We start from the raw sequence: 25,657 nt of genomic DNA on the forward strand, positions 1-25,657 counted from the left end.
ACAGACTAACACAGCTGCTACTCTGAAACCTGTTTTAGTTTTGTCCACTAGGTGGCACAAGATGGTTTTCTTTAGATTAGACCAGTGGTTTAAAACCTTTTTTCATTTGCGGACCCCTACAAAATTTCAACTGGAGGTGCAGAACCCTTTGGAAATCTTAGATATATTCTGTGGCCCCTCCTCGGTCCACGGACCACAGGCTGAAAACCATGGTTCTGTGGCAATGACAACCTTTCATGGACCCACTTAAGCACAGTGTGTGGACCCCCAGGAGTTCTCAGACCACAGGTTGAAAACCACATGATTAGACCATTGCGTGGCTCAGCCCAGCTCCCCATGAACTCAAAAAGAGTTTTCCTACTGACTTCAGTTGAAATAGGATTGTATCCTTTACTGGGCTGATAATGAGAACATGGCAGATTCTTTCCCCAATGAAATCTCTTCAGACAATACCAGTATTCCACTCAAAACTTATGAGTTGGGTCCCCCACCTAATCATGAGATCTGTTTTAAAAAACCCCACAAGATAATAACTATGGGATTCTTTTTTTTGCCTCCCAGTGTAACAGTCACTCGGGATCGTGTTTTCAAGATTTGCTCTATAACCGTGAGGGTAGGAACCTAAATTTTTTTAAAATGAAAGATGAAATTCTCATAACCTAATTACATGAATCCAGGATCTGGGGCTTAAAAAAAAAAACAACACACACACACGCCAAATATCACAAGATTCATAATAAAAATTGCAAGAACTGGCAACACTGAGATAAGAGATATTTTTCTGATGGACTTTATTTTTTCCCCTCTTAGTACCTGATTTGATTACAAATTTTGTCCTGCTTTACATGCTGCAGCATACGGCTGAGTTTTTAAATATACTTTTTCATCTTTTAAAATGTCACTTAGCAGAAACATTGATCCTCTCCAAAAGCAGAAATTTAAGCTTCACCCTTTTTTATGGTATTATGCTCCTACCTATCTAAGAAGTTAGTTAATTCTCTGAAGCTAATGAATTGTGTGGTAAACCAGTGGTTCTCAACCAGGGGTCTGGGGTCCTCTGGGGCTCCACGAGCAGGTTTCAGGGGGGCTGCCAACAAGGGCCAGCATTAGACTTGCTGGGGCCCAGGCCAGAAAGCTGAAGCCCCACCGCATGGGGCTGAAGCCCAGGGCCCTGTGCCCCACTACCTTGGGCTGAAGCCTGAGCAACTTAGCTTCACAGGGCCCCCTATAGTGTGGGGCCCTGGGCAGTTGCCCGGCTTGCTACCCACTAACGCTAGTCCTGGCTTTTATATGCAGAAAAACAGTTGTTGGGGCACTGGTGGACCGTGGCGTTTTTAAAGCATGCTGGGGTGGTCTTAGAAAGAAAAAGGCTAAGAACCCTTGTGCTAACCAATGGCACAGAGCCATAGGTCCCTGCCCCTCCACAGGCTGAGGGTATGAGAGCCCAGCAAAGCCCTGCTTGCCGGCTGGAAACGAGGAGTGCTGCCTCTGCAGTAGTGTTCCCCCAGCCCATACCTGAACGGAAACCCCTCCCTGAGATCTATCATATGGAAAGGGGCAGAGTTGGAGGTATACCCACTTTCCAGCATCATCCTCCCACCAAACCCACAGGTCTTGAGCAGGTAAGTTACTAATACTCTGTCAGCATTAACCACTTCCAAATTACAGTGGGGAACAATTTCTCTAGGGGTGTTACAGGGGCAAAGGCAGAGAGGGGATTCTCTAACACCGTGGCTGAGGGCTGCAGGAAAGAGGGAGCCACTGCAAAGGCAAAGGGTCTCAGTGCAGATTGCCCTGTGTTTCTGATGGTTCCCACAAAAGCTACACACCTCTTGGTGGTCCACTGCTTTTGGGACCAATCTCCCAGTCACTCTAATGATGGGGAACAGTGGGAAAGTGAAAGCTGCATGGACAAACTTTACCAAGGCATTTCCTGACTTCTGAGTGCTTTATTTTGCAGCTTTAACATTTAGCTTTTTTCTGATTGAATGCTTTGGATATAACTTAGAAACCAATTGGCTGAACAGACTTTGCACTCATGTAATTATGGTCTTAAATAATACACACCACAGAACTACCATGCCTTTTCATTAATCAGATCACCATGCCACATCCAAAATATTTCTTGTTAAGCAGCATCCACATACAAAACACAGTTACATAGGTTCTCCCGTCGGCATAGTTAATCCACTTCCCCAAGAGGTGGTAGCTAGTTCAACTACACCAGGGGTTAGGTCGTCTTAAGTACATCGCTCAGTGGTGTGGCTTTTTCACATCCCTGAGTGACATAGCTGGGTTGATCTAATTTTCAAGAAGACCAGCTAATAATTCTAGTGTAATTCCTTTTTATAACTCCATACTTGTTTTAAATATTATATATAAGATAATGCATGTTACATTTTATGTGAAGCCACTTAGTGTCTTAACAATCTGCATGACCACTTAAATGGAAACAGCAGCAATTTGTTATAATACTTTAGGCAGTTAAATAAATATTTACTTGATGAGAATCTTTCTTTGTAGAGATATCCACCAATTTTTCAGTATTTCCATATAAGTCCCAATTCCGCCACCCTTACTCACATTGACTCTGGTCCTGTTGGATTATTTCATCACATGTGTAAAGTTAAGTATCTGTATGAGTGTTTGCAGATTTAGGACCACTGAGTAGTACCTTACTCCATGAGAAACCCCAGAAGGTACTACTGCTTGTGAGTAAAGATGGAGGAATCTGGCCCTCCATGAATAATGCTGTTGTCTCTCAATACAGCCTGCCACTTTAGAATATTTCCCAGCAGGGGATTGACCAAATTGATGATGCAAAATAGGTCTGAAAGAATTGGCTATATCATTAGAAAATGGCAGAAAGTTTCAAAGTTCCTGTAACACAGGTCCTAAATTTTAAAAACACCTTTTAGTTAATGTAAAAATTGGTTTAACAGTTAAGTTGATATTTGTCTTATAAACCTACCCTACAATAATTTGAATACTTTCTGATTTCTAATGGCAAGGCTGATTCCTTTCACTCCTACTTTGCTTCTTCAACAGCCTGATAAAAGCCCATTGAAATCAATGAAGAGACTCCTACTGATTTCTGTCCCAAGTTCTCAAGATGCGGCTTTTCCCATCTGATGGTTAATTATTCATTTTTAGGATGCTCCAGACACAAACTCTTCTTAGTGGTTTTTTTCTTCTTCTTTGCGATTTGTTGCAGTGGTTGGAATTTTATATACATTGCAATGTATACATTCCTCGCCAGAGAACAGCTCCACTACCATGAACTCCAGTGGCTCTAGACAAGGGACACATTGCACACCTGGTGTGTCTGTGCACCTATTCCCAGCAGTTAACAAATGTGAATTGATACTTGCTAGCCTAAGTTTTTTGTGCCTCTTTTTCTGCACTTCTTTTGCTTCATGAAAGACTGATTCCCTGCTCTGCTACGGCTACTAACATTAATCAGCCATCTTCTGTTGTTTTTTTAAAAAATGTTTTAGGGCCCAGTTATGCAAGATGCTGAATCAATGAGAGCTGAGGGTGCTGCCAACTTGCAAAAGGAATTTAGCAATTTCCATGATTAGGACTTTTGACTATGTTTATTTTCAGACTCACACATTCCTATAAAATGTGTGAAAGCTGAAACAATTGGTCTCTAGATATCTATAATTATAATGGCCCCCATTACCATAGCATCTGCAACCCTCATAGGCTTTAATAGATTTGTTAAATATATGATCACTCAGAGGTATATTTCTATTTCCACTAGGGAGTGATAGTTAAGCAGATTCTACTGTTTTTAAAAGACTAATGAAACTAGTGGGTTAACCAAGTGACCTAACTGGTTGCCGTGGTTAAAAATATAATGCCTAGCACTAATACCATTAAAGCGCATGTACATTAAAAAAAGTGTGCACTCCACAGTTACGCTTCACTCTAGTGAATACTCCATCAGTCTGTCCCTTTTTAAGCTATCCCTGTAACAGCTGGCAATTCACCATCCATGGAAGCGGTTTTGTTCTCCCGTTTAGGCAGAGTGATCAGAAAGCCAAAATGTGTCTATTGTTTGCTGTCCATGGAAAAAAAGCTTTTGCTAAGCTCTTGAGCGGCCAAGCAATACAGAGTGCTTGCCCGTAACAACACTCCAAGGCTTGAATCCATTAAATAGGTTTCTAGGACAGTGTCACACAGACTATTTGCCAGCATTTTTTTCAGAAAGCATCAGCTATTTCATGGACCACTAATTTATTTACTGCTTAAAATTACTTCTGCCCTAAATCCAAAGGCACTAAAGGGACAGAGACAAATATCTTTTCATATAATTTATCACATTTTGTTATTTTATTCTATGTTGGTTTAGGCCCTGAGCCAAAACCCACTGAAGTCAATGGAAAAATTTCTACTGACTTCAGTACACTTTGGCTCAGCCCTTAAATTCTTTTGCCAATCTATAATGGCCCAGAAGCCAAGATGGCTTTTTAAAAAATACTTCTTTGTTGTTGTCATGCATGTCGTTTGTGATGCTGCCTATAACATGGTGATGGCTGCATTATAAATTAGAACAGAGACAAATATACAGATTTCAGAGTAGCAGCCGTGTTAGTCTGTATTCACAAAAAGAAAAGGAGTACTTGTGGCACCTTAGAGACTAACAAATTTATTTGAGCATAAGCTTTCATGAGCTACAGCTCACTTCACTGAATGCATCCGATGAAGTGAGCTGTAACTCATGAAAGCTTATGCTCAAATAAATTTGTTAGTCTCTAAGGTGCCACAAGTACTCCTTTTCTTTTTGTAAATATACAGATGATATTCACAACAGAAATGGTCAAGAATTTTTTGACAAATCACTTTGTTGGAAAATGATGATTCATCAAAACTGAAACTTTTTGCAGGAACATATCTGTTTCAACAAAACTTTCTCAGGTCGTGGATAGAACACCTGGGATGTGAGAGACCCAGGCTCAAGTCCCTGCTTCACCTGATTTGTCTCAGGAATTGAATCTACGTCTTCCACATCCCGGGTGAGCACCCTAACCACTGGGCCACTGGCTATTTTTGGAGGAGGAGGGGGTCCTCTTACCCCCAATTCTTTTTTTAAATGTCCAGTATTCATTCCAATGGGTAACAAAACCAAATGTTGAAAATTCAAAAATTTTCACAGAAAAATAAAAATAAAAATCTAACTCTTGTTTTCTGGCCAGCCCTAATCCACAGTTTTCAGAACAGGGTTTGCTGGATAACTTTGCAGCAGTTTTGCTAGGTCATGTTCTGGCAGTGGCCTTCGCTTTAAAAAATTTTCAGCAACTGTGGTATATTTTAAAACACAAATACATATTAGAATATACAGTACGTGCTACAGGAGATATAGAAACCAACTTTAAGGTAATGTGACTATGAGGTAAATATCCCTTTAATATCTAAAAAAAAGGGAACATTATAAACAAGCCTTTTCAAGATCACTGCAAGACTCTCTTCATTATTGGTTTTAAGGAACAAATATTCAAGATAGTGGGGTAAGGAGGGGCAGTGTGGTCCAGAAAATAGGATACCGAACCAGATTCTATTCCTGGTTCTGCCATAGACCTGCTATGTGACCTTGGGCAAGTCACATAATCTCTCTGTGTGTCCATTTCCCATACCTGTAAAATAGGGTTAATAATACTTAGGTAAGCTTTTCAAAAGCAACAAAGTGCCGTAGGCACCGCCTACATCCCATTGACACCTTTTGGCACCCCCGATTGACTTTCATGACCCCCATATGGGTCATGACCCACTCGTTGAGAAACACTGGTATAGACAGAATGGCCCAAATTCACTCCACTACATGCTGTTGTAATATTGTGGGAATAATATGTCAGTTTAGAGAAGAAGGTCCTGGCTGTGTAGTTAGAATATAACGTTATAAATCAAAGATGTGGGCAACCAAATAAAAATCATCAAAAGACTCAAAATAACATATGATGATGAAGATGAAGAAGAAGAAAATTACTTTTCTTAGTCTTACAAATGTTATAACTAAATAAAATTCTCGATAATACTTAGTCCTGCCTTGAATGCAGGGGACTGGACTAGAAGACCTCTCGAGGTACCTTCCAGTCCTTCAATTCTATGGTTCTACGAAAAACAGCATTATCCAGTGATTCAATCAAGTCAAACATCATGACATGAATGGCGAACCCTAATCATGCCACTTGGTTAGAAATATTTCTTGTGACCCATGACTGAGCAGTCGTGTCTGCAATTTACCCTAACAACACTTACATGAACCATCATAGCATTCCTGAGAGTTACCTGATACTCCTAGACCCAAATTCAACTCTCATGTAAAACTCTACTGACTGCAATTGTAAATCTTTTAATTATTATTATTTGGTTGCTCACACTTTTGATTACTAACTCAATTCCAACTACACAACATTCTTCCCAGCCATGCCTCCATTTCTGAAGGCACATATTATTTCCAGAAATTACAGTATTGTGATATTGGCTGTTACACGCTGGCTGATGCTGGGAAAATCTTCCTGATAAAACCAGGGTGCAGAATACATAAATGCCGACCTCCACAGTGATAGGAAAGGGAGTTAAGTATTTCAGCCTTAGCCTGTCTCCAGCCCCCAACTGCCCAATTCCCAGATAAGGACCCCCAAATTTTCTCCACTTTGTGCCTTCAATCCTAGCAAGCTTCCATTACAACCACTAGTCTTCCTGCTGAAGAAGACTGACAGGCTTTGCAAAGAATCCCATTCAATACCTCTGTTTAATACGGCAGATTGGTCACTGTTCATCAGTGTAAGGCATTCCCTCCTCTGTCCTTGTCCTCAAATCACCCCTGGCCGTAGCCTATCACTAGGTTTAATCAGCTTTCAGTACTGACAGTAAATATCTTCGTTTTGAACAAATTGCTGTTGGTGCTAGCGTTTGCCTAATTGCTATACTGCCCTGGGACCACAAAGAATCCTAGGGAATGGAATGAAATCACCTTTCCCACTGATTCAATGAAAAGGAATGCATAATATTTAAAATGTGTCGTACTTAAAGGGGGGGGAAAAAATCAAGCCACGAGAAAAGTCCATGATCAGAGCTTACCGACTTGTATGAGAATTGCAATGCATGAACCAGCTGCGGTTGTTGTCAACATACATGGCCCATGCCTTGTCGTCCTTTCCTAGCATCATGTCCTTGATCACATTAATTCTGGCAATTCCAAAAGCCGGATCTGGATGGTTATCATAACGATCCACATGTAGTTCCCAGTAATGTACACCCTTGGAGAAGGCTGCCGTGCCCAGAACGACACGATCGTCGTAACTACTACAAGTGGCAGTCTGGTTGTCATTCGATAGGACTATGTCCCGATGGGCTGAAGAGGGGTCGAAGGTAAACCAGGCCACTGTGCAGGAAGAATAAAGGCAGCTTAACAGCAGGAAAGGATGCAATAAAATTTAATTGTGCTTTATTTTAAGTAAGTTTTTTCCCTCCTAAATTCCCACCATACTTTCGAGTGGAGAAGATATTCTTTCCTTGTTATGCTAGACTACAGCACTATGCACTGTTTCACCTCAGAGATGATTGCATTTCAGTCAGGGGAGAAAATAAGAATGCTTTATGTCATTTACATCATCAGTAAAATTTGCAATGCATTTTTCAATCTATTTGGATTAAAGGTGCTATATAACTGTAAACCAGGCAATGTGTTTTGTCCTATTTGGGCCTGCCTTTCAGGATGTAAGCTCCCTGGAGAAGTGAGTATCTCTGCTTGGGTCAGGTACATTCTTGTGCAAATTACTGCTGCACAAATAAGAGAAAAATAATTTGGCTCTGGACTTCCCCAAAGTCTGGGGCTGTTCAGATATGGGATTTGGTTCAGGCCTGTGTCTACTGGAATTACTGTTTCATTGTGTGTCCAAGTTCATCACAACTGGGTTTCACTCGCTTATTTTAAAAAATTCTTTACACCTAAATATTTTATTCTGCCATATTTTGAAAACACTATATAAATACGGAGCACGATTATGATATTTGCTTCAGGATTAATTTACAGTATTTTTAATCAAGATGAACTTCTTGTGGTGCCCATATGGATGTCAAGTGTAATTACACGGGAACACAGCATGAATTACCACCCAGGTCTTATCAAACACTCTTGTGAAATTAGTATCAGTAGTGAAGAAAACACTGAAACACCAAAGACACAGAGAGAGAGGTGGAGACAAGGAGTAGCATATAGATATTCACAGTGTGTGGTGTAAGTGACTACGTACTCTAGAGCAAACACCATTTTAATTAAACCCAAAGCCTCGACAGGCAAATGCGCTTGTATCATTTGAAACCTGGAGAGCTGCCAATAACTAAAACATGCCAAAAGTCTAAAGAGCTGGATTTTATTTTTCTTTTATCATTTTTGAGTATTTGGGGCAGGGGAAAGTGCTGGATTGACAACCTCAGAGACTGCAGGCTTGATTTTCAATGAGGGCACAACATAGTTGCACAATTACTTTCCCAGCACTAAATCCTGTGCATGTACCCAACTGATCCTAACGCTGTGTGCAAGTGTTAGACTCCACAAATGTGCACACACATACTACTGCTGGAAAGTATGCACATGGAAATCACATGTACACTCACCAAGGCCAAGGTCTGCTAAAGGGGATCTTATATCTTCTATTTAGCCACAGAAGGAGCAGCAGGAGTGTGGGCATCCCCATCCTGCCCCACTAACCTACATCAGTCCTGACCTGGAGTCACAGCATAGAGGGCTGAGAGCAAAGCTCAGTCTATAGGCACGTTCAGTCCTGGGGCCCCTTTCTGAAGGTTATCAAAACTCATAATGCCAAGTATATTGGTGGATGTGATGGAACGTCAATACCTGGCCGCTAGAAACTGGGGCTCTTTATTTTTTAATGATCTAAAACAAACTCACCATCAGATGTCTGTAAAACAACTGTCTTGCTATAAGGGCCAACTCCTGATGAATTAAAAGCTTTGACTCTTGCATTGTAGGTACTGTTGAAATGAAGGCCATCAATTGTGCATAGGGTCTCCTTGCCAACATACACTTCCTGAGCATTCAAAAAGACAGGAACACAGCTCACCACCTTCTTCCCAACGGAGGGTCTCACAGTCAGACTTTTAAACATAAGCTACAAGTAAATATTGTTCAATGTTTAGGTGAATTTAGAATTTACATTATTATAGTAGGGATACTTACGTCCAGTGAGGCTCAACGTGGAGAAGAGAAGTCAAGAAAGAAAGGTGAAGGCAGCAAGAGTGAGACAAAGATTAAAAAGGGAAGTCTAAAATGTATAGTTTTGTTATTTCAAGAGGGCTGTCTCAATCCTCCTATGGGTACTGTTAATATACAGCAATGTAGTTTTGGAACCTAGATCCAAACCATGAATACAGAGTCTGAAGAGGCTTATTTCTGAAGATAAAAAGAACTTTGTATGTATCATTTGGGTATACAACAACTAAGGGGGTGGAAGGAATGTGATAAATGGCTGCAAGGATCTGACTGGTGCAAACACCAAGCAGGATGAGTCGTCATTTGGGCACAAAGGGGATGGCTAGGAGTAATGGCATGAAATTATGAAAGAGAAAAATCTAAGCAAAATATAAGTGAGATCTGTCAGGCAATGGAAGAGTCTACAGGGATGAGGAAGAAACCACATTTTTAATTGGAGACTAGAAAAAGCATTAGATAATCTCCAATAGGTGAAATTCTTTAATTTTTTGTTTTATTTTTTGGAAATTTTGCATTATTTCATGTCATCCAGCCCCAGGAAAAGTGGAAGCCCTGGGGTGGGATGGGGTCCGGCTTAGAGGGCAGTAATGGAGAATGAGCCTGCCCCACACTCACCCCTCAGTGGTAATTCTTGTCCCATAAGGCTGGGCCCGGCTCCAGGTGTTGTGACCTGTCCCATGGGATTGCAGCACTGCTCAGCCTTGACCCAGCAGCACCCCCATCATCATGATGGAAGGGTGGCTGGGCCAAACATGAGCAGTACTGCAACCCTGTAGGTCAGGTCGCAATGCCTGGAGTAGGGAGCCAGGCCCAGACCTGTGGGACAGGCAATCCCACTTTTCCTTTTATAACTTTTTATACCATCTTTTTTGTTTTATTTCGTGTTATTTCACATTTGCAAAAAACGCAGGGCTCTAGAAATAATCCCGCATTGGCAGGACGATGGAATACATGACTTCTGGAACATTCCACATCCAATGTCTATGATACTGTGAACTACTTAGATTTATAGTAGCTAATGCCCTAACACAGAGCGTATGGCCCAGATTCAGCGCAGCACTTGTGCCCCAATTCTGTGAAGCACTTAAGAACCTGAGTAGTCCCACTGAAGTCAGCGAGCCTTAAGTATACATTTAAGTCCACTGCTGAATAGAGAAGGGATTACTTGTGCTTTCAGTAACACAATAAAGAGTCTAAGGCCTTGACTTCTCCTCCAGTCTTTTGATCAGAGACGCAAAGGTTATTGTGAAGTGGTTTAATTTAGCCCCATATTATAAAATACATTTTGTGCGAGCTAGATTGTGATTTTTGGACAATTCTTGCTTTCTTGTATGTTTTCACCATTGTTCACTGACTGTTTGTGCTCATTCAGAGTATGGCACTTTGCAGTGAGATGAACTAAAGCTTCTTGTTAAATCCACAGGCCAGATGCGGATAAAGTCTTGGAGGAAATCCAGTTGGTATTATTGATTTAGACATCAAATATCCCATACAAAATGTAGGCATATTTTTATTGGAATGGCCTTTCCTGAGAAGCAGGCACTTTGTTTTAAAACAGCTAAAGCAGATGGTATTTATATCACAGCAGTGCAGGCAATATTATCCTTTTAGAGGCATGTCAAAAATTGGGATCTTGCTTGTTATATTCTAAATCCACAACTTTGAAATTTTGGGATTCACAAAATCAATCAGAAAGATAGATCTGAATGTGTCCCTGCTTTGGGTATAAGTAAAGGCTGTACTGAACTGAGATCTTATAAATTTTTTATACTGGGGATGACATTTGTTTTTAGTTATTTAGATTTAAATGCTAATTTTAAACATGTCTATCAAAGACTCTAGGAGCCCTAACACATCATTAATACTACAATAAACTCCAAGAATCATTAAAGTATTAGATAAGTTAAAAAAAGAACTAGGTAAGTTCATGGAGAATAGGTCCATCAATGGCTATTAGCCAGGATGGGCAGGGATGGTGTCCTTAGCCTCTGTTCGCCAGAAGCTGGGAATGGGTGACAGGGGATGGATCACTTGCTGATTACCTGTTCTGTTCATTCCCTCTGGGGCATCTGGTATTGGCCACAGTCAGAAGACTGGATACTGAGCTAGATGGACCTTTGGTCTGACCCAGTATGGCTGTTCTTAAAGTAATCATTTCAACAGGCACTCAGCCATACACCTTCCTTCCACCCTTTCTTTGTTGTGGAAGCACACCCTCAGCCCTCTCCAAAACCCTAGCAAACAGATGGCTTTTACAGCATGCCCAGAAGGCCACCTATTTTGGGATATTTCAGATCAAGGAGGTGGGGGAGCAAGTTCCCAAAGTCCTGTAGCCTGCACAGAGAACCACCCTGCCAGCCACTCTCTCTATTTTATAATCAGCGGGTTCCTACTCAAGTTCCTATCCTTGCTGGCCACAGCTGCGGCAGTACGGCACAGGGAAAGAGAATATCCCTCAGGTAGGCCAGTCTCAGGTCAGAGCCATCACCTAAACTCCACCCAGTGACCAATGGCCAGTCAGTGCAGATCCCAGAGCACTGGTGTCATGCGCTCCCAGCATGATGACCTGCTCAGTAAGCGATTTGATGTGTTCTGCACAAGCATTAAGTCACTGAATGGTTTTAAGGTGCAGCCCCAGGTAGAGCACATTGCAACTGTCTAATCTTGAGATAACAAAAGCCTAGATAACGGTGGCACAGTCCACACCTGAGAGGAAACACTTCAGCCTCCACACCAGATCCAGATGATAAAAAGCTGGTCGGGTCACTCCTATAATATGACTGTCAAGCAGAAGCAGGGGTTCTAGATCACCTCTACACTGCAAAAATTTGTAACTAATGGCAGACATACTCCTTCAAAGGGACTCACATAACCTCTGCCATCTACTGCTGCTTCCCCCAGCCCACCACCACCACTTCAGTCTTGTCCGAGTTGAGCTTCAGCCACTCACCCTCTTCCATGACCATAGAAAGGATTTTGAGAACCTCAGATAAAGGCCAAAATTTACCCACAAAACCAGGCATAATAGAATTGTTCCATGACTGCATTTCTTGACCTGGGTCATTGTTTGCTGGGTGCAGCTGACAGTGAAATCTTCAAAGGAACCTCCCCAATTCCTGGGCCATTTATACAATGGCTTCAACCCCAGCATACATTAGAGCAACCTTGGGGCGTCTCTATTCCACTCCAGTTGACTATATCCTGCAACGGGTTATCATCCAGCTGTGTACTGCTGTAGTGCCCTTAAATCCCACCTTCCACCCTCACAAGCCCAGAGAGAACCCAAATAAATACTGAATGAAGTCCTCACTCGGAATTGGCCACCATCTCCATCATCAAGTTCCAAGATATACCCTTCCACTGGATTGTGGGTAAAGGGTGGCATCCTCCAGGCCAATGTCACACTGTTGTTTCGGGTACAACACTTCTCCAGCTGCAGTAACGGGACTGGTGGCACTGTAATGGGAACTGAGTACAGATTAGTGTAATTCTGTCCTTACCCATCAGACTCTGTTGTCAGCAATATGATGAGCCATCACTTCCCTCACCTCGCTTTTAATCTCCCCCATCCTGCAAAGTAGCCAAAGTTACTTGGGGATAGAGCTGGTCAGAAAATGTGTTTTCCCCACGGAAAATTTCAATTTTTCACCAAAAATTCTGTACCAAAAATTTTATCTGAAAACTGAAAAAAAATCAGCTGATACCAAAATATTTAGGCCAAAAAATAAAATTTTGATTTAGAAAATGCTGCCACAGTGCCTCATGGAAATTGCAGTTCAGGTATCACAGACTTCCATTCTCCTCAATAGGCCAGACTCCCTGCCAGACTACATCTCCCATGATGCATAACGGTCTCCCCCCCTTACAGAGGGGAAGTGGTGCCTGGGATTGGGTGCGGGGGGGTGAGGGTGTCTCATGCCATTATGCATCATGGGACTTGTAGTGTGGCCAGGGAGCTCAGCCCATAGAGAAGACTGGAGACATGAAACAACCCTACTTCAACACCCATGAGGCACTGTGGCAGCCTATCCAAACTGAAATATTTCTGTATGGGGTTATTTTGTTTTTCAATGAAAAATTGAAATTTCTCACAGAAAGCAAATTTCACAACATTTTCTGTGTAGTCAAAAACCCCATTTTTTGTTTAAAAAAAGTTTCAGGAGAAACGTAGGGATACTATTAAAGAAAAAAAATTTCATTTGAATCTTATCTGAATCACTGTGTTCAGGTAGAAAAAAAAGGTCATTTTTAGGTTACAGGAGTCTGATGTTGGCTTCATCCATTTGGAAACTATAACAATGAGGGTGAGGCTGTGGATGAGGGTATTGTCTGTACTGACTGGGCCAGGAAAATGTTACTGTGCCATTGACCGGGCTGATATTTCAATAATAAAAATAAGCAAAGTGGAACATTCAGCCATGCTTCTGTGAGGAGGGATCATGTATGTTATCTGTCTATGCCACTAAACCCAACTTACCTCTCTTGTCTAGCATCACAGCATCTTTCCGTTCTCCCTTCACTAGAATTAGTCAGCAAGAATCCTAATTTAGAGTGAATTTCACCCTTGTACAGAAGACTAGTACAAGGTTTATGCACCACTTAAATCCCAGGGCTTTAGTGGGGTATAGTGGCATGGAGGCCTTGGACTGGCCTTCTGCATGGTTCTGAATTTTACTATTAGGGCTCAGTTCTGCAAAGTGCTGGGTGCTTCCTGCAAGATGCTGAGCACTTTCAGCAGGGGTGGATGTAGCCTCCCAGTTCAACGGGTTCACTATACTAAACTGCTGAGGGGGTAGCGACTGCTAGCAGTTGTACTCTCCTCCCTAGCACTGCAACCCTAATCCTGGCCTGGAGAGGAGGAGAGGCCCAGGGAGGGGGGGTGCTGAAGAGCAAGCCTGCCCCACACTCATATCACAGTGGCAGCTCTGGTCCTGTGGGTGTGGGTCCAGCTCCATACTCAGGGTGTTGTGACCTGGAGCATGGAATCACAGAACCACTCAGATTTGGCCCAGCCGCTCCTCTGCCATGATGGCTGGGCCAAACCTGAGTGGTGGTGCAACCCTGCAAGCCAGGTTGCAAGGCCACTCAATGAAATTTGGCACAGCCACCCTCCAACCCTGAGTGGCGCTGAGACCCCATGTGATAGGTCACTACACTGAGAGTGGGGATCTAGGACAGGAGCTGCTAGTGCGGGGTGATTTCTGTGGGTGCAAATGACCCCATAAGCTCATGCTAAAGCCACCCCTGGCTCTCAGCTCCCATGGACTTAGCTGTTAAAAATGTCAATTTGCTCTTCTTTTGTAGTTTGTTTTCCTCATTTGCCTGTGTGAGAGCCAGCCCTTTGTACTGTTCTTTCTATTCTCTCTCTCGCTGGTATACTGTGCAAAGAACACTGTGTAAAAATTACTGGGATTGTGTTACGTAGCCACGCACGAGCTGACAAAATATCAATATTGCACTTGCAATAAACAATACAAAAGTTATAGTGGCCTTCTGATGGCATCAGCAAGTGTTGAGGTGAATGCTGGTACTACGGAGCCTGGAAGAATGTGTGGCTGACAGCTTTTAAAACAAACTATTAAAGGTGACCCCTCCCCCAAGTTGTGACCTTTTTTGCTTCTTTATGATATTCAGTGAAGACTTTAATGATAATAAATAAAAATCTGCTTTTTTTTTTTTTTTTTTTACATTCGAGCTTGGATCTGGTCTTCCCTAGAAGATGATATGGTAACTGGAGTACTAGTGAAATTGTGATATCACAACAGTCAAGAAACTAAGTGCTTTGTAACTAGGAGGTGAAGGGAGTTTTAGTTGGACTGTTTAAAACTTCTGGGGTTTTTTTGTTTGTTCTTGTTAACACAGATGTAATGTCAGTAACTAATGAACGCGTTGGAGAAAAGATGTTTTTGTTAAAAAGTCACACTCCTACCACTATAGTTAAAATGTAAAGTTCACAATACACATCCAATGAGACCCTCTCCAAGATCCCCTTCACAAAACAAGGGGAAGATCAGATTCCTGACATTTCTAAGGTTTAAATCTAAGCAAAAAAATCCCAAAACTTTAAAAGAAAGTTTTCAGATTTTGTCCATCATAAAGAAGTGAAAAAAGCCACAAGCCCAATTTAAAAAAAATCCTTTGAAGATCACCTTTAAGAAGCAGTAATGTCATGTAGTTTTGCTATGTACTTGTAAATATGTGAGACAATTCTCACTCCTTCCCCTCATCCCCCAACACTTTTCGCCCAGGACACCTAGACTTCAATGTATGTAACTCATATCTTTTGAGGCAAAGAATTGGGGATCTGCTGTGTTACATCCCAGAAGTGGATGCACTTCAGAATTTGTGAAGTGATCCTTGTGCACCTCCGACCTACAACACATGGATATTGTGAAACTTAGGGCCACAGTGTTCTGGAGGACTGCATGGTCACACAGTACTGCAAGGGGGAGTAAGACCCACAACCTACCTCTCTACCCCTAACTAGGCCCCTGCACAGCCTCCCTGGATTTTGGGTCCACGCATATAAGAGTAAGCAGTTGCTGCATGCCTGCTGCTAATCTCCTCCTCCCACTACATGTAGGTAGGTGGGGAGTAAGTAGGAATGGGCAGAGCTTTGGCTCCACCCCCAACCCTAGCTGGCCTGGGTGGAGGGGGCAATCTGCTACTGATAAGAGCCAGTAGCAGACTGCCAGTCTCCTGGGGCAAAGGGAGGGGGGAAGGAATTGTGCCTCTCAGTCTACAAATACATGAAAGGGAGATGAATTGTTTAGGGCAGTACACTGGGCTGTACCTAGGAGCAATAACACACACTTCAAAAAAAGGTAAATGTAGGCTAAGTATCAGGTGGGGGGGAGAGGATGGAATAGAACACTTAGCTGGTAAATTACAGAACTATCCCATTGTTCGTGCCCTTTAAAACTATACTGTAGAAAGCACTAAAAAAATGCTATACGGAACAATGCTGCGTTGGCAGGGAGATGGAGCTGATAACCAAACCCGTTTTTTCCATCTGTAAATGCTGTGCTGTGCTTCTACAAATGATGCAGGCAGGACATCCTTTGGGTACTAGATCAACACTGTGTCACTGATGTCTCATGTCAAGTTAGAAGCTTAATCACACACAATTCAACTCATCCCATTGCCCCTCCCTCTGTAGGGACAGAGCTGGATGTTCAAAGGTTCTGTTCTGTCGTTTGTCAACCTGACCGGCGAGTTGTACAATGACTTTTCCCCTAGGCTAGACAGTCGGGGGGGATTATATTCAGCAAGACAACAGTCCAATGAGAAATTCTGTAAGCTTTAGGTCCCCCTAAATTAAATAAATAGAGATAAAACTAGGGATGAAGCCACACCTTTGGATTTTCCAAATACCAAATAATTTCTCTGTGATGAGTCTGAGTTGTGAGAGACTTGTCAAGTTGTGGGGGGGGGGGGGGGGGGGGGGAGGGGGTCAGGAGGGAGTCCCCATAGCAAGATGTGAGTGGGGTGATCATGGGGGCTGGGTAGGGATGACAGGAGGGAGGTATACTCCTCAGAGAGAACCAGACAGGTTGATATTTGGAGCCATCAGGGTGGAAAGAGGTGATTGGTTTTTAAAGCTGTGTCAGGCTGGCAGAGAAGACCGCAGTGGGTGTGAGTCTTTCGAAAGCAGGACTGGATATGGGACAGGAACTACAGCAGAGGCAGTGAAAGTATGGGCGTTATCTCTGGATCATGCCACATGGCAGGAAGCAGCTGGAGTGGGTGAAAGGGAATGGGGAAAAAGGTGGGCCACCACATGCCAAAAGTGATTTTAAGCATTTGTATCCATTCTCCATAGTGCAACAAACAAACACACACTAATCCCATCAATATTCCAGCATTCAAGAACAAATCAAACCTGGATTAGATCTCTGTCCATGTCTTTAGTGAAAACAGAGAGAATGTGATGTACAGACACAGCTAGTCATGGAGAAGGGTAGGGATTTCAGACCATGGCAATCAGAAAATATAATGGAGGGAAGAGGACGGAGGTGAAGGGAAGAGGTGTGAGCTAGATCAAAATGCCACCACATATTAGACACTGCGCAGGTCTTTCAGTGGATCAACCTATCCCCTGGAGTACTGAGCTATTGCTAACAGGCTAGCAAAGAGTCACTCCTGTCACTCATCATTACAGTACTACCCTTGTGCTTTCTGTGAAACTGATTACATTTCTCAATGTTAAAGAAACTCTGCCTGATCATTATTTACTGAGATTAGTTTGGGATCTGAGGCTTATCCTTAAACCATGAGTAAGATATATGCACAAGTCATCACTAAGGCTAATTTAATACAATCCGATCTCATTTTCATTATGCTTTGTCTAACGCAGTGAATCAGTGTTTGTTTATGAGCTGCCATTCACCTCCCACTGACCTGTGCAAACTCAGTGATGTTGAATGAGGCGAGGCCAGAGATTTGAAAAAAGATTTCAGAAATTCAGGCATCAACAAGGGCTGATGACAATATTCCATTCCTCTGGGGTGAAGTTACCCCTTGCAGTTCTCCCCTTCCTCTCTACCCCACCTCTCATCTTCCTTATTTAACCATGGACAGCTTCCTCCAGTTTCCAATCTTCAGGCAACAGGGTGAAAATAAACATATAGGAAAAAACAACTTGCCGTTAAAAGGGTCGGTCTGGTACTTTTCCCCTTGGGACTGTACTGGATCTCCCATTGTGGTTTAGCTCTGACTGTCATTAAAGCTCATTCTGAATCTGCTGTTTCCAGACCAAACACAGAGAGTTGGTAAAATTTCCATATTACACCAAAACACTTGGCAAAGATTGATTGCTCTCTGGGGCAATGTGGTGAATGAGACTGGAAAAAGAGGAGCTGGTTTCAGGAGGGGCATATATTTTTGTGAGACTACTGGTTCAGGAATGCAAGCTTAGGGGTTGCTCTGTATTTAGTTTATGGATAAATAAAGCCTCAACATGTTATGCTAGCTTGCCAGTTATTTATAAAGCTCTGTTTCTTACCACTCTGATTTTTGGCTAGTGAAACATGGCCACTTATTTTGAAATAATTCCTTCCATTTCTATATGCAGGGCCATCTAGATAGGGGGTACTTCAGATTCTCAATATGTGAATGAGATGATATTGTAAAGTTGGTTTTAAATTTTTTAGGTACTAAGGAATTAGTGGGGAAGGGGGAGACTTTACAGAAGGAACGGGAGTCCACGTTAGCACAAGCTTGCTGACACAGAAAAGTTTTTTGGGGCAAGCCAACACATACTGGGGCAGGTGGACACAGACAGATGTCAGGAATACAAAGGTACCTTTCCGTCTGGTATGGAATGGAAATGAACTGGGGGAGAAAAGGGTTGAGATCACAAAAATAAAGTCCAGTAAATACCAACACGTCTATACCTCAATCACAGAGTGTGGCTGCAGCTCAAGTGCACTTGAACTAGCTTTAATCTAGTTATCCTGGGACCTGGAAAGCCTGCAGTAGGGTGCATTTCTGTGCTGGCTAGCACTGAGAGTAATTATCCAGGGTGCAGTGTGGGCCTGTTCAGCCCATGTTGAAGTGCACACTGCAAAGATTCACTGCTCAGAACCCGAGGTAGCTAGATTATAGCTAGTTTGGGTATGTCTACTTGAGCTGAGTCACACCCCGTGACTGCAATATATACATACCCTATAAGATTAAATAGAAATAGGCACACAGACAAAAATTTTATTTTAGTCTTTCTATGTCAAGCAATTCCTACCTTCCTGTGATTGTATATTTATTTAGAACTAGAATATGGCTTGTACTACTTGATCAAACAGCATAAGGGGAAGTAAGAGCCTTCCCTATGCCCCTGAAAGGGCTACCTGGTCCTTGGGTACATTTCCCCAGGAGAAAGCAGGTACTACATGCCCACTACTCCCCACCAAGGCAGGTGTGCAGAGAATGGGCACAGCCTTGGTCCTACCCTCCAAATGCACAAGTGAGTGGAGGTGACATGGCCTAGGGCGGGAGGGGAGGGAGAGTGATTTTCTGCAGGTTGTAAATTAAAAAATTATGATTGTCTGGAAGCGAAAAATCTAAGGTGTTCCCATCTCAGGTACTCTGTGGGTTGCTTAGCTATTTGGAATGCATGAGTGGCTTAGTTAAATTCATTATTAGCTGTTCAGGAGGGACTATAATCCACTATTACATTTAGATTGATTAAAACACCAGTCTAAGTTGACAACTGACTCCTTGGCAGATAACACTCAGAGAGGCTCTCTCAGTTACATGTTAAATCTCATGCCTTGTGCTCTCGCTTCTATTTTTCTCTGTTACGTTTTTAAAGGGGTAATTTACTGATGTTTTTAGAGTGGCTTCATTAATATATCCCATTTATGCTGAGATGCAATCCCCTCTCAATGATCTTATTTTGGCCTTTAACTATTTATCTGAATTCAACAATTTCCATTGTTTCTCCAAGAATTTATCTGTCAAATTAGCCACTCTGTTTCGGTTCAGGACTAAGCCTACAGAGAACAGATAAATTATAAACATGAGGATTCATGTTCATCTATGGAATGGTCTTGTGGAATCAGAGAAAAACAAAATTATCTTCAGCCCATCCAATACTTTCTGGTAGACTCTTCCGTGTCTTCCACATGTATCCGTAGGTCTGGATTCAAAGCCTATTGAACTCAATCAAAATACTCCCACTGATCTAGAAGGACTTTAGATCAGGCCCCTACAGAACGTCTATCTGTCCATACATCCAGTTTGGATGTGCCCATCTCCCTAGTATCTAAGTTCCAAGGACAACAACATTTAAAACTGCATTACATTTTTTTTTTTTTTTTTTGCAAATGGCACCCTATTCCCTACCAACTCCTACTTCCAGGCATTTTTAGCTTAACTTCCCCCCGCCCTTCCTTTTGTTCTCCCCTTCCCTGACCACAGGAAACATCACTAGGCTACTCTTCTGTCATTTGTATTGAAGGAGGCCTTGTACAAAACGATTGGTTTTGCAATTTGTCCTATAGACAAGCAGGGCTTATCCTGATCTTTGGTGTTAAGGAATTCCATAGCCAATGACATTCCATGGTAATTTCTTGCCCATACCTCCAAAACTTTATCTTGGGCTCTGGCAACTGCAGTATCCCCACTGAGCATAACTATCATGGTGGTTCTGCCTTACTGAGGGTTTGTCTTTATTACCACATTAAATCAGTGCCAGTAGCGCATCTGATGACGACACATTATGCTGACAGGAGAGCGCTCTCCCCTCGACATAATTACGTCACCTCAACAAGAAGCAAAAGCTATGACACCACTGTAAGTCGATTTAAGTTATATTACTCAGGGGAGTGGTTTTTTCACGCCCCTGAGCAATGTAACTTACATTGACTTAAGCGGTAACACAGACAAGCCCTGAGCATAAGAAGTGACTCATTTGCCACTGATGATACTCTTGCTGACACACTGAAAAATTTTCAAGCAACTCTAATTACCAATGAAACTGTTTTCTGTCAAAAAAAAATGCTGTTTTGTCAAAACCTAAAACGTTTTGTGGAAACGGATCAGGTTTGACAAAAGTTTGAGGGCGGGAGGAAGAGAGAGAGCACATGAGCAAGTTCACTTACAGTAGCCAATAGCATGATGGTTAGGGCACTCATCTAGGATATGGGAGACTGGGGTTCAAGTCAATGTCCTAATCACTGAGCTATATAGTCAGTCTTGTGCTTTCTCTCCTATTGAAATTGTTCCACCTTGTATGAATCATTCAATATCAATTGCTCCAAAGTGATACTGACTATATAGCCCCGTGGGTGGGGCACTGACCCAGTTGTGACTCAGACAGAGCAGGGATTTGAACCTGAGTCTCCCAAATGCCAGCTGAGTGACCTAACCACCAGCCTATTGGCTCTTCAGGGCTGACTTCTTGCCCATGTTTTCACAATAAAATTTTGAAACCTCAACATTTTCCATAAAAGGCAATTGTGGTTTTTCATCCAGCCCTATCGACAACTCATTTTTAATTAATTGTATTAAACTTGTTAATGCTACACAAAGGAGATAAGTTATTTTCAAGTTCACATTGACACCAATGTCTTCACCACCTTCAAAACAGACAGATGGTCTTTGTTTGAAACTTTTATCTTTTCAAATCTTTAACTTCACCTAATTCCACTGTCTGAGCTTGTCCGGTCACTTGAGGTGAGGTGAAAGCACTCCTTGGTAAATTCATGTTTGATTAAGAGAAGACAAAAATAACTATCCATAAATTGCAAGTAGTTTCTCTTTCTCCCCACCTTCCTTCACCTCTCCCTCTACAGCACTGTTTCAAAACAGACACACACAAAATAAAAATCAAATCACAAAAGCTCACCCCTACATTTCATTTGAATAAAATCCAGCTGGTGAATTGACTGTAGTAAAGGTTCACTATCCAGAGTCAGGTCAAATTCAGCTGATACTTTTGGTTCCAAGGCTCCTTTGACCCACTGTTCCTGAGACACCTGAACACGTTTGATTAAAGCATCTGAAATCTTAAAAAGAACATTAGGCTTTTAGTGAAACTGCAAATGCAAAAATAGATCAGAATAAATTAGAAGTGACAGACATGAATGACTATGCTATATCGTACAAGGTGACTGAGAGCCTCATGGTCTAACTGAAGCAGGGCACGTGGCAATTTTGCTATGAGTTCCCATGTGTGTTGGATCTTCCCATGTTGTCTTTTCAAAGCAAATTCCCTGTGAGAGTTGGAAAAGTTAGTTTTCTTTGAAAAGAAGCTTTGTGGAACAGGGCTAGGGAGCTATCTTAACTGCCTGAGAGCCACACAGAAAGCGGACTTTCCTCTCTGATCTGCACAGCAGCTGTCTTGATGTCTCATTTCATCTCCATGAATAGAAGGGAGAAGATATCTGACACTAGAAAGCTTTATAATTTAGCAAAGTCTAGCAGACAGAAATTGGAGCTAGAACAATTCAAACTGGAAAGAAGGTGCCCATTTATAATAGTTAGGGGAATTAACCATTGGTAACAGATCTCCCCAAAGGATGATGTTGATTCCCCATTAAATTAAGATTGGATGCCATTCTTAAAGCTTTGCTCTAGTTCAACCACAAGCTATTAGGACTTGACGAATACTGCCAAGATAAGTATTCACCCCCTTCTGTTGGGTTTGAAATGGTAACCATGAAAAGATCTTAGAATTTTCAGAAACAACTTAATAAATCCATATTAAATGGCAAACTAGAGAAAGTCAGAAGAAAGAATGTCAGTATGGGGATTTCATTGTAATAGCTGAGCCTAAATGATCAGATAGTAAGTCTTTACACTTGGTAAAGGGAGGAAGAAGACACCTGCTGGTCACCATGTTTTCTTTTGTAATTGACTCAGGATCATCCCCAAAATCCTTATTCAGCTATTATTAGTTCTTGCAGAGGCAAAACTCCAATAGGCCAAATCCTGAGACAAGGGAACTGCAGATGTTCAGAGCCTCTCAGAGTTTGGTACATAGCTTCAGTGAAGACTGAGTAAGGACTTCAGATTTAGCTCTATTAAAATACCATGGTAAATGGCAGTTTGGATCAAAGAAACTATTTAGACTTTGCCATGTGTTAATTTGGAGTTAGACTGTGCTTTGGACTAATTGCCCATGTGGGGGTACCTGTAGCCCCCCTCCCTTATATCCCAGCACAGGTTTTCTGGCAGCAGAACTAAGAATAAAACTGAGGTTTCTGATACTGGAGACAAAAATATTAGCCACTCAATCATACTGCCTTTCAAGCAGAATGCACCAACTAGGTGCTTTGGTTTTCCTGTCTCCAAACGTTACATTGTGTTTCTCTCCCAGAGTAAGGAATAGAACCAAGCATCCTCATCTCCAATATTAACTGCTATCTAGCGAAGAGTTGTGTAACCTACTGTCAAGGCCACCTTTAGAGGCTAGTCGACAGAGATAACAGTAATTCCATCTGTAGTTCAAGTGGTAAAGGTCTGTGCCGAGGATCTAGAACTCCAGGGTTCAATCCCGATAATGCCTCACATTAGGGGACTTTTTTCAGAGTAACAGCCGTGTTAGTCTGTATTTGCAAAAAGAAAAGGAGTACTTGTGGCACCTTAGAGACTAACCAATTTATTTGAGCATAAGCTTTCGTGAGCTACAGCTCACTTCATCGGATGCATACTGTGGAAAGTATAGAAGATCTTTTTATACACACAAAGCATGAAAAAATGGGTGTTTACCACTACAAAAGGTTTTCTCTCCCCCCACCCCATTCTCCTGCTGGTAATAGCTTATCGAAAGTGATCACTCTCCTTACAATGTGTATGATAATCAAGGTGGGCCATTTCCAGCACAAATCCAGGGTTTAACAAGAACGTCTGAGGAGGGTGGGAGGGGGGAGGAAAAAACAAGGGGAAATAGGCTTGAATAGAGACTGGGAGTGGCTAAGTCATTATGCAAGGTAACCTAAGTTAATTGTATCCAATTTGCAAATGAATTCCAATTCAACAGTTTCTTGCTGGAGTCTGGGTTTGAAGTTTTTTTGTTGTAATATCGCAACTTTCATGTCTGTAATCGTGTGACCAGAGAGATTGAAGTGTTCTCCAACTGGTTTATGAATGTTATAATTCTTGACATCTGATTTGTGTCCATTTATTCTTTTACGTAGAGACTGTCCAGTTTGACCAATGTACATGGCAGAGGAGCATTGCTGGCACATGATGGCATATATCACACTGGTGGATGTGCAGGTGAACGACTCCCTCCTCAGGCCCTACGCTACCAGCACTCCCAGCTACCTTCGAGACACCACTGACTTCCTGAGGAAACTACAATCCATCGGTGATCTTCCTGATAACACCATCCTGGCCACTATGGATGTAGAAGCCCTCTACACCAACATTCCACACAAAGATGGACTACAAGCCATCAAGAACACTATCCCCGATAATGTCACGGCTAACCTGGTGGCTGAACTTTGTCACTTTGTCCTTACTCATAACTATTTTACATTTGGGGACAATGTATACCTTCAAATCAGCGGCACTGCTATGGGTACCCGCATGGCCCCACAGTATGCCAACATTTTTATGGCTGACTTAGAACAACGCTTCCTCAGCTCTCGTCCCCTAACGCCCCTACTCTAATTGCTCTATATTGATGACATCATCTGGACCCATGGAAAAGAAGCCCTTGAGGAATTCCACCATGATTTCAACAATTTCCATCCCACCATCAACCTCAGCCTGGTCCAGTCCACACAAGAGATCCACTTCCTGGACACTACAGTGCTAATAAACGATGGTCACATAAACACCACCCTATACCGGAAACCTACTGACCGCTATTCCTACCTACATGCCTCCAGCTTTCACCCTTACCACACCACACGATCCATTGTCTACAGCCAAGCTCTGCGATACAACCGCATTTGCTCCAACCCCTCAGACAGAGACAAACACCTACAAGATCTCTATCAAGCATTCTTACAACTACAATACCCACCTGTGGAAGTGAAGAAACAGATTGATAGAGCCAGAAGAGTTCCCAGAAGTCACCTACTACAGGACAGGCCTAACAAAGAAAATAACAGAACGCCACTAGCCGTCACCTTCAGCCCCCAACTAAAACCCCTCCAACGCATTATTAAGGATCTACAACCTATCCTGAAGGATGACCCAACACTCTCACAAATCTTGGGAGACAGGTCAGTCCTTGCCTACAGACAGCCCCCCAACCTGAAGCAAATACTCACCAGCAACCACATACCACACAACAGAACCACTAACCCAGGAACCTATCCTTGCAACAAAGCCCGTTGCCAGCTGTGCCCACATATCTATTCAGGGGACACCATCGTAGGGCCTAATAACATCAGCCACACTATCAGAGGCTCGTTCACCTGCACATCCACCAATGTGATATATGCCATCATGTGCCAGCAATGCCCCTCTGCCATGTACATTGGTCAAACTGGACAGCCTCTACGTAAAAGAATAAATGGACACAAATCAGATGTCAAGAATTATAACATTCATAAACCAGTTGGAGAACACTTCAATCTCTCTGGTCACACGATTACAGACATGAAAGTTGCGATATTACAACAAAAAAACTTCAAAACCAGACTCCAGCGAGAGACTGTTGAATTGGAATTCATTTGCAAATTGGATACAATTAACTTAGGCTTGAATAGAGACTGGGAGTGGCTAAGTCATTATGCAAGGTAACCTATTTCCCCTTGTTTTTTCCTATTCCCCCCCCCCCCAGATGTTCTTGTTAAACCCTGGATTTGTGCTGGAAATGGCCCACCTTGATTATCATACACATTGTAAGGAGAGTGATCACTTTCGATAAGCTATTACCAGCAGGAGAGTTGGGTGGGGGGAGAGAAAACCTTTTGTAGTGGTAAACACCCATTTTTTCATGCTTTGTGTGTATAAAAA

At 42.3% G+C, this 25,657-nt stretch overlaps 1 protein-coding gene across 6 annotated transcripts in view; it reads right to left on the minus strand.

Annotated features, from left to right (window-relative positions):
• TRIM67 (tripartite motif containing 67) overlaps positions 1-25,657 on the minus strand; it is a 57,444-nt gene that overhangs the window by 9,905 nt on the left and 21,882 nt on the right. For 3 of the 6 annotated variants that reach the window (XM_043543266.1, XM_043543263.1, XM_043543267.1), the window contains exons 5-8: positions 21,588-21,747; positions 12,552-12,709; positions 8,921-9,059; positions 7,087-7,390 (exon numbers count right to left, since the gene is read on the minus strand). In XM_043543266.1, coding sequence (XP_043399201.1) covers positions 7,087-7,390; positions 8,921-9,059; positions 12,552-12,709; positions 21,588-21,747 — 761 coding nt within the window. The remainder of the gene's footprint in view (positions 1-7,086; positions 7,391-8,920; positions 9,060-12,551; positions 12,710-21,587; positions 21,748-25,657) is intronic. The other 3 variants (XM_027833279.3, XM_043543264.1, XM_043543265.1) reach the window with 3 other exon arrangements.

The sequence above is a fragment of the Chelonia mydas genome, chromosome 3 (genome assembly GCF_015237465.2).
Source record: "Chelonia mydas isolate rCheMyd1 chromosome 3, rCheMyd1.pri.v2, whole genome shotgun sequence".
Taxonomy (NCBI): Eukaryota; Metazoa; Chordata; order Testudines; family Cheloniidae; genus Chelonia; species Chelonia mydas.